The following is a 12101-nucleotide window of genomic DNA, read 5'->3' as shown; positions in this document are numbered from 1 at the left end:
GGTGTTGGAGTAATGCGTAGCCACGCAGTCGTGGGTGAACAGGAAGTACAAGAGGGGACTAAGCACACACCCCTGTGGGGCCCCAGTGTTGAGGGTCAGCGTGGCCAAGGTGATGTTGCCTACCCTCACCACCTGGGATCGGCCCGTCAGGAAGTCCAGGATCCAGTTGCAGAGGGAGGGGTTCAGTCCCAGGGCCCTGAGCTTGGTGATGAGCTTGGAGGGGACAATGGTGTTGAACACTAAGCTGTAGTCAATGAACAGCATTCTCACATAGGTATTCCTCTTATCTAGGCGGGCCACGTGAAGTGCAATTTAGATTGCGTTGTCTATGGATCTGTTGGGGCGGTATGCAACTTGGTGTGGGTCTAGGGTTTTTGGGATGATAGAGTTGATGTGTGCCAGCCTCTCAAAGCACTATATAATTACAGATGTGAGTACTACAGGGTGGAAGTCATTGTGGCATGAAGTCTTAGAGTTCTTGGGAACAGGAATGATGGTGGTCACCTTAAAACGTGGGGATTACAGACTGGGACAAGGAGAGGTTGAAAATGACAGTTAATATACCTGCCAGCTGTTCTGCGCATGCTCTGATAAAGCACCCTGGAATACAGTCGGGCACCACGGTCTTGAAGGTGTTGACCTGATTAAAGACCTTACTCACGTCGGCCTCAGAGAGCGAGATCACCCAGACGGGCCTCACACCCGGCACGATGTTGTTATTGTCGAAGCGTGCATTAAAGTTTGTCTGGTAGAGAGGCATCGTTGGGCAGATCATGTCTGGGTCTTCCTTTGTAATCCTTAACCTCTACAGGATCGGTGTCCCGTATACGGGACAGTTGAGCTAACGTGCGCTAATGTGATTAGCATGACTGTTGTAAGTAACAGCAAACTTTCCAGACATGTCTTATATGGGCAGAAAGCTTACATTCTTGTTAATCTAACTGCACTGTCCAATTTACAGTAGCTATCACAGTGGAAAAATACCATGCTATTGTTTGAGGAGAGTGCACCACAACAAAAAACGTATCATGGCAACTGGTTTGATACATTCACCTCTGAAGGTAAATAATGTACTTACATTCAGTAATCTTGCTCTGATTTGTCATCCTAAGGGTCCCAGAGATAAAATGTAGCATAGTTTTGTTTGATAATTTTTATATTCAAATGTAGGAACTGGGTTCTACAGTTTGAACCCCTGCTGTCTCTGGCTCCACACCCACCCCCGGCCATCTAGATGTGTGAAAGTTAGTGTATAAGCTAATGATCCATCATGTATGACATTCCTGGGAGTGTGTAAACTTACATTTTGTATTACCATATAATTTCTGTATGTTCTCTTTAGTTATGTACTTGAAAATGTATTAATTGACCAATTCGGCACATTTGGGCAGACTTGATACAAAATAGTCCAGTATTGCAATGCTTCACTGGATCAATCTGAACCTTTGCATACACACTTCTGCCATCTAGTGGCCATACTCTAAATTGCGCCTAAACTGCAATATTATATTGTGGCCTTTATCTTGCATTTCAAAGATGAAAAAAAAAAAAAAAAAAAAAAAAACCGCATGTTTTTCTGTTTGTATTATCTTTTACCAGATCTAATGTGTTATATTCTCCTACATTAATTTCACATTTCCACAACCTTCAAAGTGTTTCCTTTCAAATGGTATCAAGAATATGCATATCCTTGCTTCAGGTCCTGAGCTACAGGAAGTTAGATTTGGGTATGAAAAGGAAAAAAAAGGGTCCGATCCTTAATAGGTTAATGGACATGTAATATTCCACCTTATTCCTATATTGTCCTTTTTTTTTTTTGCTCGTTTCATGACTCTTCATTTTAGGTGGGAAAGAGCCCAGGGCAGATGAGTCAAAGTTGAAGCCGGAATTGAGGTAAGTAACTGCCGATTTGATGTTCAAAAGTTATTGTTGGCTGTAAGAAATGATAGCGGATTAATTGTGAAATTCAAGTAAAAATAAACGCCAAAAGAATCACAAAATACCAAAGTTGGGTCGGAGCTTGCAAAACAGCAGACATCCAGTACGACGCCATCTTTTTTTAGAGTGGTGACATTCTCATTCCCCAACTTTTTTACTCCCTGGGTAGGAATTCCTCCCTTATTTTCCCAGACTGTTCCCATTCTCTCGCTCGCTCGCTCACACACACACACACACGCGCACACGCACATTGTGTCTGTGTGTCGTGGTGTCTGTGTGTTGTGGTGTGTTTGTGTTGTGGTGTGTGTATTGTGATGTGTGTTGTGGTTGTGGGGCACAGAGAGGGGGAGCAGAGGAGGGACCTGCTAGATGATCGCCAGGGCTTAAAGACACAAAGAGTGACACAAACGGGCTTTTGTACCCCCAGGAAAAAGGTTGCTGTGTGTGTGTCTGTGTTTGTGTGTGTGTGTGTGAGAGAGAAAGAGAGAGAAAATGGGAACAGTCTGGGAAAATAAGGGGGGGATTTCCGACCCTGGGATTAGAATAAAGTTGGGGGATGGGAGTGTCACAATTTCACCACTCAGGAGTGGAATTCCCGAACATGGGACAAGGGAGGAGGGGAAGAGCGCAGAGGAAAGGACGGCAGCTGCCATTCTTACTGGTAATGAGCCCATTCATTCAAGAGATTAAAGAAATTCCTAATTGAAAGTGAATGGACCATTTCCACATTCTTAAAATATGCCTGGAAAGTGTAAAACTGGAGATGTAAACAAACTGGAAACACCTCGTGAATATTTGGAGGCATTAAACCGTCATATGTTCATGTACTGTATGTTGTTTTTACGTATCTGCAATCCTGCCTACATAATTGCCCCTTGGCCTTGTGGGATAAAGTATTTTTAATTGAATTTAATTTTAAAAAGAGAATAAGAGCAGTAGCTAAATGTGTTAATTGTTTTGCCCTACAGTAAACTAAGTAGTTGGTTAGCTACTGTACCTACAGATATTTACACTGCGAATAACTCTAGCTAGCTAACCCTACAAGCTAACTTAGTTGAATTAATCTAGCTAGCTAGGAAACTAAGTTAGGGGCTAGCTAGCAAACTAAGTTAGCTAGCTAGCTAGATTAATTCAACTAAGTAAGCTTGCAGGGCTAGCTAGCTAGAGTTATTTGCATTTATTCACATACTTAAATGTGAATAACTCGAACTAACTAGATTAGCAAGCTAATATAAATGTGAATAACTCTAGCTAGCTAGCCCTGCAAGTTAACTACTACTAGCTACTGTTGATAGCTAGTTAGCATAATGCTGTTCATGCCTCAAAATGATGAAGAGTCTGCTTTGTGTTTACATTTTCTGTTTGTGCCAGTATTTTATTGAATTTCAATTCATATCCCGAATCGGACCGAACTGAAATCAACTCCATACCACAAGATATTGCTCAAGTTGACAAGAGTTATTTCTCAGTCCCTCCTCTTTTGGCCGCTTCCCAATCCCACACACACCAAGCCCCGCCCCCTGTCACTCAAGCAGGCAGTTCCTCGTGCTCGAGATTCACTCCGCATGCATTGACCAAACACAGCATGCAGTCAACAGATTTTTCCAAACAAGGACACTTTGATTCTTAATATAAATCCACATTTTCTATATTATACTAGTCGTTTGTGTAGCTTACTGTTTATTTGCTTAAATCACTTAACAGAACAGGTGCTTATTAGAGACAGGCTTCTATTTGAGCCAGGCTTCTATTTCCTTTATGATCACAGCTTTTGCTCATTTGCTTGGTAATTCTTTAATTCCAGCATTCACTTCAAGCATTTAAAACAATTTCTTAATTTCCTGCACTAATATGTTATCATTTACACACTGTGTCACATTTATTTTGTCTTAGTATGCTGCAAAAAAATAAAAATAAAATAAAAAATCCTTGAAAGAAGATTTATTCTCCTCTTTGACTGTGCATTTTTGGCAGTTCTTACTTTCGCAACTAGAGGTCGACAGTCTGATTTCTAAAGTTCTGTATAGGGGTGTGCTGAGTACTTGGACAAAACTAGTATCGTAATGGATATGGAGAATTTTCTGAATACGATTATGACACAAGTAATTTTTGTAATTATCCGTGATAAGAAAAAAGCAATCTTCAGCTGCCAGCACACATCTCTCTTTCACTCAAACAGTGTGAAGCGCTGTGTGCTCTAAACAACTATTGGCTAGTTCTTCTGTATGTAAAGAAATGGGGCGGGGTATCGGTTGAGCCTGCTGCAACGATTGGATTAGAACAAGCCACTCTCCCACTGCTCTCATTTCCCCAGACAGACACACGCATGGCTCTGTTTCACTCTTTCATTCACTCACTCACACTCACACACGCTCGCTCACTCACATTCAGTCACTCATCTCAGGGCACAAGTCTCCCCTTTCCAAATTGTTTATGAATCAGAATCAGTAGCTAGTCATTGTTGTTCAATCTAGTTAATTCCTGTCTACTTGGCTGAGGCCATTTGGTTGTTTTTGTCTGTCTACTTGGCTGAGGCCATATAGTTGTTTTTGTCTGTCTACTTGGCTGAGGCCATATGGTTGTTTTTGTCTGTCTACTTGGCTGAGGCCATATAGTTGTTTTTGTCTGTCTACTTGTTGTTTAGTAGGCCTACTGTCTGTCCGTATATTTATTCCATTGCTGACGATGTCTGTCGTTATGTCGTGATGTCATGCTTGCTGTTATTTCTTCTCTCCCAGGCACGTTACCGAGCGACAGATCATTAGAAAATAAAATGACAAATGTAAATAGTTTATTTTGATTGTACAAACACAGTGTCGGGAGAGAAAAGTTTTGCTCCTCTCGAAAGTGAAACAATATACGGGGCAAGTTAATTATTCTACCTTCATCTAAATCTGTCTGGAATAAATGCTATTTATTAGCCTATTTTGTTCATAATTGAATAGGGGTAAGTAAGTCAATCATGTGCATTTTCATCTGTCAGGGTCGTTTTACAATGTGTGTGAATGAGTGAAGGGACATAATGATGTGCTCTGAGTGATAGCTCGGTAATGTGCACTTGAGGTAAAGGTTTTACTCGCATTTAAAGTACACTTCCGGGTTTTCCGATCGTGAGTAAATCCGATTATGAGTATGAATTGTGATTAGAAATACGAGTATGACAAGATCTGCACAACCATAGTTCAGTACTCCCGAAGTTGTTGACTGTTTTTGTGCTTGCCAGTTAGCTAGCAGTTCTCAGCTGTTAGCAGCCAATGGCTATCAGTTTCTTACTGGCGATAAAAACGGATGATTGCCATAATTTTGTCTGAGCCATTACTGAATTATTTAATGTAACGAATCAAACATTAAACTTCGTAAACAATTAATGGTAATTCATGGTAACCTCGTAAACAATTCATTTAGACCTGCTGTTTATTTGAAACAGGTGTTTATGTGCTGAAATGTGTCCCGTTGCCCGGCTATTAAAGGGGACAGGCGGCTATTTAATTGAAGTTTTACGGTAGTTGGTCTTAGCAAGCTGCTAATGTGCAAAAATGTTTTGTTTTAGCCCCTAATGCTAATCGCTACTTAGCTAGCTGGCCACTTAGATAGGCCAAATCTTGCTAGTAAACCTTTGCTCTAATACAGGCTTGTACCAGTGGTGGATTATATCAGCGTTGTTTGTGCAACAGCTTGTTCTTAAATCAGGTATAAAGGTGAAGAATATTCTAACATATTTGTCTGAATGCACAGGTAACTGCCAAAATAAAGGCTTGGGCCATCACGAGCCAGAACAGATTCAACGCACCTTGGCATAGATTCTACAAGTGTCTGGAACTAAATCGGAAGTATGCAACACCATTCTTCCACGAGAAATTCCATCATTTGGTGTTTTACTAATGGTAGTGGAAAACGCTGTCTCAGGTGCCACTCCAGAATCTCCCATAAGAGTTAAATTGGGTTGAGATCTGGTGACAGACGGCCACGGCATATGGTTTACATTGTTTTCATGCTCATCAAACAATTCAGTGACCACACGTGCCTTGTGGATGGGGGCATTGTCATCCTATGGGGGCATAGCCATGGTAGCCAAAATAATGGCCTGCCCAACATTTTTATACATGACCCTAAGCATGATGAGATGTTAATTGTTTAATTAACTCAGGAACCACACCTGTGTGGAAGCAATTACTTTCAATATACTTTGTGTCCCTCATTTACTCAAGTGTTTCCATTATTTTGGTAGTTACCTGTACCCAGGGGTGCAACTTTCACTGGGGATGGGGAGACATGTCCCCCCCACATTCTGAAATTGCATTTTTGTCCCCCCCAGTTTTATCATTGGAATGTGATACAAAACGAGGCAACAGTGTGCTTTAGGACCATGCGGACGCCTCCGAGCAGTCGGGTAGGCTGTTTGGAGTGTTTATCTGACTGGATTTTTTTGTTTTTTAATGTATGTCCCCCCCACTTCTAAAACCAAAGTTGAGCCCCTGCCAGTACCCATATATTTAAATCCAATTAGGGTCCAAAGGGAAACACTGACCAACACTTTGGTTCTTACTCAGTTAAAACCATCTCTTCCCTTACTTTTTCATTCGTTGTCATGTCAAACAAAACTGCATTCCAAGTGCTCACTGTATTCCAACCATAAAAGTCCAAAAGTTTACCCATGTGTTTTGACCTATAAATCGCAATCGCAAATTTTGGTACAAAAATCATATCGTGCAGCCCTAACTTTCCCCAACAAGACGTAAGTCAGTATGTCAGTGAAACACTTACCAATGTTTGGATGGTTTAGAATCTTCATTATTCGGACTTCCCTGAAGAGCTGAAGACAGATAGAGAAAAGAAAGGACGTTTAGAAGAAGTGAGACATTTTCTCTCCTCCAGATACGTAGAAGAACAGAAACGTCGCTGGTGACATTCTCTGGTTGTGAGAGGGACAGTATACAGGCCAATATTGGACACTAAAACTAAAGTACGTACTTTACTACAGGTTTCCACACATAGTCTCACAACACAAACACATATGACTTCTCTTATCGTTATTGGTAACTTCAAGTCTCTCTCGCCCTCGTACCGCCCCAAAAACAATCACACACACACTTCCCACAAGCTACTTCCACATGAACAAAAGAGAGAGAGAGAGAGCGCCTTCCAACTATCCCAGACTATGACTTTCTGGGAAGCTAAACTCTTCCTCTGCCTTTCTGGGAAGCTAACCTGTTCCTCTGCCTTTCTGGGAAGCTAAACCCTTCCTCTGCCTTTCTGGGAAGCTAACCTGTTCCTCTGCCTTTCTGGGAAGCTAAACTCTTCCTCTGCTTTTCTGGGAAGCTAAAGTCTTCCTCTGCCTTTCTGGGAAGCTAACCTGTTCCTCTGCCTTTCTGGGAAGCTAACCTGTTCCTCTGCCTTTCTGGGAAGCTAAACCCTTCCTCTGCCTTTCTGGGAAGCTAACCTGTTCCTCTGCTTTTCTGGGAAGCTAAAGTCTTCCTCTGCTTTTCTGGGAAGCTAAAGTCTTCCTCTGCCTTTCTGGGAAGCTAAAGTCTTCCTCTGCCTTTCTGGGAAGCTAAAGTCTTCCTCTGCCTTTCTTTGCCCCTCCCTATTTTCATTTACTCCCTCCCCCTTTCCCTCCTTCCCTCACTATTGTTCTAAATTCAATCATCCTCTTCACCCTCCTCATCATTCAGTTCATTGAAGTCACATGCACCATTATCAGTTTCTATCTGGTTTCTATCGCCCATTCTTCCATTGACAACAGAGTAGCATATTTTAATAGTAGCCAGAGCAATGCTGAGTGGTCATGTGCTGAATGCATGGACAGCACGGATATTACTGGAAAAAGTGACATTTGGAAATAGAGCTGCATTTTGAGAGTTATTTGACAAAGGAAAGTGTCATAGAAACGGCAGAATATGCTCTTTCTGATACTATATAGAAATCTAAATGTTTTACCTGCATGTGACTCCGAAGGAGAATTTGATATAGTGATGCTCCTTTCCCTGCATCTGTCATTTACAACATGCGCCCATCTCTTCATGTACAATTTGACAACTGATAGGCCTAATAATTGTCACTCATCAGATAGTCAATTTAATATTGTCTATAGGCTAACTCTTATTATATGTGAAATTAGTTTGGGTATAGTTTAGATGTAGTTTTGATGGGCCGGCTGTGCAGGCTGACTGGCATCGTTTGTTTACCGCTCATCAACTTGGATAGAGTCAAGGATATGATTTGCATTATTCTAAAGGCATGTTTTCATTTCCCTTACGATACATTTGATTAGTAATAGAGTTACAGCAAATAAAACAGTCCAGTAACAGCTTATTTTTACAAAGCAAAACATAAAAGAGAATGGTATCAACCCGCAAGGCACGTGGTAAAATTATTTGCTGCTGATAAATAGGCCTAACACAAAGTCATCATTACAGGGAAGGAGGGGAAGGAGCAGGACAAAGCTTATTTCTGGCAGATTTTTTTTAATTGACAAAATCAAACGTCAATGGCCGTTGGCCTATGGCGGTTCTAGTGTTAACTCAGTTGCCGGAGAGGAAGGTCAGAGATTTCACCATGAGGCCAATGGTGACATTAAAACAGTTACAGAGTTGAATGGCTGTGATAGGAAAAAAACTAGGATGGATCAACAACAAACAGAAGGATGCCTGTACAAAATAAAGAATATTCCAAAACATGCATCCTGTTTGCAATAAGGCACTTAAGTAAAACAGCAAAGAATGTGGCAAAGAAATGAACTTTATGCCCTGAATACAAAGCGTTATGTTTGGGGAAAATCCAACACAACACATCATTGAGTACCACTCTTCATATTTTCAAGCTTGGTGATGGCTACATCATGTTATGGGTATGCTTGTCATCGGCAAGGACTAGGGAGTTTATGATGAAAATTAACTGAATAGAGCTAAGCACAGGCAAAATCCTAGACAAAAACTTGGTTCAGTCTACTTTCCAACAGACACTGGGAGACAAATTCACCTTTCTGCAGGACAATAACCTACAACAAGGCCAAACATACACTGGAGTTGCTTACCATGACAACAGTGAATATTCCTGAGTGGCCTACTAACAGTTTTGACTTAAATCTACTTGAAAATATATGGCAAGACTTGAAAATGTCTGTCTATTAATGATCAACAACCAACTTGGTCGAGCTTGAAGAATTTAAAAAATAATAATGTGAAAGTATTGTACAATCCAGGTGTGCAAAGCTCTTAGAGACTTACCCAGAAAGACTCACAGCTGTAACCGCTGCCAAAGGTGATTCTAACATGTATTGACTCAGGGGGTTGAATATCTATCTAATCAAGATATTAGTGTTATTTTTCATAATTATTTAATAGATGTTAAAATGTTTTTTTCCACTTTGACAGAGTATGTTGTGTAGAAAGTTGACAAAAAAATGACAATTAAATCCATTTTAATCCCACTTTGTAAAACAACAAAATGTGGAAAAAGTAAAAGTGGTGAGAATACTTTCTGAAGGCAATGTATCTGCCTCTCTCCCTTGCCCTCTCCCTCGGTCTCCATTTCTACGTCAGTGGAGCCCAGCTTCAAACGACACATTAGCCTAATGAACCCGGGAAAGGACTGAAGAACAAGTACATAGAGAAATCACTCAGTCAGTCTGTTTGTGCATTTCACATGGGAGTACATTCCATGTTATTTGACCCCAATTGAATTCTAACTTAAAATTGCTTTACCGTACATTACGTTACATTACCTTGTAAGGCCTAACATGACTTGAGAGAGAACCCACAGTAAGTACAGGCATTGAACCCAGTCAACCCACAACCCTGGTGTTGTTAGCTGCTTTCAAACTAAGGTGACTCACTTGGCCAATGAATCCTTCCTCTTCCTCCCTCTGTCCTTTGCAGTCTTGTGTCCCTCACCACTATACTCTTCCTCTCTATGTGACTCTCTTTATATCCATCGCTCTTTCGCCGCAACTTTCCCTCCCTCTCATTCCCTCCCTCTCCACTCCCTCCATCTTCTCCCTCCCTCTCCACTCCCTCCATCTCTCCCTCCCTCTCCACTCCCTCCACTCTCCCACTCCTCCACTCTCCCTCCACTCTCCCTCCCTCTCCACTCCCTCCATCCTCCACTCACCTCCATCTCCACCCACCCTCCCTCCACTCTCCCTCCCTCCACTCCCTCCACTTCTCCACCCCTCCACTCCCTCCATCTTCTCCCTCCCTCTCCACTCCCTCCATCCACTCCCTCCCCTCCACTCCCTCCACTCTCCACCCTCTCCACTCCCTCCCTCTCCACTCCCTCCATCTCACTCCCTCCCTCTCCACTCCCTCCATCTTCTCCCTCCCTCTCCACTCCCTCCATCTTCTCCCTCCCACTCCACTCCCTCCATCTCCCTCCACTCCCTCTCCCACTCCCATCTCCCACTCCCTCCATCTCCTCCCTCTCCCACCCTCCATCCCTCCCTCTCCACTCCTCCACTCCCTCCCTCTCCCCTCCCTCATCCACTCCCTCCACTCACTCCCTCCACTCTCCCTCCTCTCCACTCCCTCCCTCTCCCTCCATCTTCTCCCTCCCTCTCCACTCCCTCCATCTTCTCCCTCCCTCTCCACTCCCTCCCTCTCCACTCCCTCCCTCTCCACTCCCTCCCTCTCCACTCCCTCCATCTTCTCCCTCCCTCTCCACTCCCTCATCTTCTCCCTCCCTCTCCACTCCCTTCATCTTCTCCCTCCCTCTCCACTCCCTCCATCTTCTCCCTCCATCTCCACTCCCTCCATCTTCTCCCTCCCTCTCCACTCCCTCCCTCTCCACTCCCTCCATCTTCTCCCTCCCTCTCCACTCCCTCCATCTTCTCCCTCCCTCTCCACTCCCTCCATCTTCTCCCTCCCTCTCCATTCCCTCCCTCTCCACTCCCTCCATCTTCTCCCTCCCTCTCCACTCCCTCCATCTTCTCCCTCCCTCTCCACTCCCTCCATCTTCTCCCTCCCTCTCCACTCCCTCCATCTTCTCCCTCCCTCTCCACTCCCTCCCTCTCCACTCCCTCCATCTTCTCCCTCCCTCTCCACTCCCTCCATCTTCTCCCTCCCTCTCCATTCCCTCCCTCTCCACTCCCTCCATCTTCTCCCTCCCTCTCCACTCCCTTCATCTTCTCCCTCCCTCTCCACTCCCTCCATCTTCTCCCTCCCTCTCCACTCCCTCCATCTTCTCCCTCCCTCTCCACTCCCTCCCTCTCCCTCCATCTTCTCCCTCCCTCTCCACTCCCTTCATCTTCTCCCTCCCTCTCCACTCCCTCCATCTTCTCCCTCCCTCTCCATTCCCTCCCTCTCCACTCCCTCCCTCTCCATTCCCTCCCTCTCCACTCCCTCCATCTTCTCCCTCCCTCTCCACTCCCTCCATCTTCTCCCTCCCTCTCCATTCCCTCCCTCTCCACTCCCTCCATCTTCTCCCTCCCTCAATAGAGGCTGAACACTCAGCGCAGTGAATCATAAAGTAGTCATAAAGTAGCCAGTATGTGAATGTAGGCCTAAGTGTATGTTCTTGTGTGTTATAATAGTATGTTATATGTATCAAGTAAGCATGTGTGTGTGTGTGTGTGTCTGTGGACGTGTTTAAGTGTACTTGTGGGGACCAGAAGTCCTCACAGGGATAGAAAAACAAGGAAAATGTTGACAAGTGGGGACATTTCCCACGTCCCCACAAGGAATATTGCTATTTTAGGCTTAGGGGTTAGGTTTAGGGTTAAGTTTACAATTAGGGTTCAGGTTAGAACTAAGGTTAGGGTTAGGGGTTACAGTTAGTTTTAGGGTTAGGGGTTTGGGGTTAAGATAAGGCTTAGGGTTAGGGATTAGGGAAAATAGGATTTTAGATGGGAATAAATTATTTGGTCCCCACAAGGATAGCAATACAAAACTGTGTGTGTGTGTGTGTGTGTGTGTGTGTGTGTGTGTGTGTGTGTGTGTGTGTGTGTGTGCCATGTGCCATGACTCCTGATTGCCCTGTCTTTGAGTGCTCTGACTCCACCAACACAACCACTAAAGCATGTGCACACCATTGTGCAAACAAACACACATCTTCACTGACACACACACACACACACACGCATTTCACTACACCCGCTATAACATCTGCTAAACACGTGTATGTGACAAATAAAAATGTGATTTGACACACACACACACAAACACACGTAC

At 43.6% G+C, this 12101-nt stretch overlaps 1 protein-coding gene across 2 annotated transcripts in view; it reads right to left on the bottom strand.

Moving 5' to 3' along the window:
• Positions 1 to 12101, bottom strand: part of LOC311108188 (MAP/microtubule affinity-regulating kinase 3-like) — a 109406-nt gene that overhangs the window by 45519 nt on the left and 51786 nt on the right. For both annotated transcript variants that reach the window (XM_084150807.1, XM_084150806.1), the window contains exon 4: positions 6703 to 6751. In XM_084150807.1, the coding sequence (XP_084006933.1) occupies positions 6703 to 6751 (49 nt within the window). The remainder of the gene's footprint in view (positions 1 to 6702; positions 6752 to 12101) is intronic.

The sequence above is a fragment of the Coregonus lavaretus genome (assembly GCF_964263955.1).
Source record: "Coregonus lavaretus genome assembly, chromosome: 33".
NCBI lineage: Eukaryota > Metazoa > Chordata > Actinopteri > Salmoniformes > Salmonidae > Coregonus > Coregonus lavaretus.
Note: the sequence above shows the minus strand (reverse complement) of the source record. Positions and strands in the feature narration are given on the sequence as shown.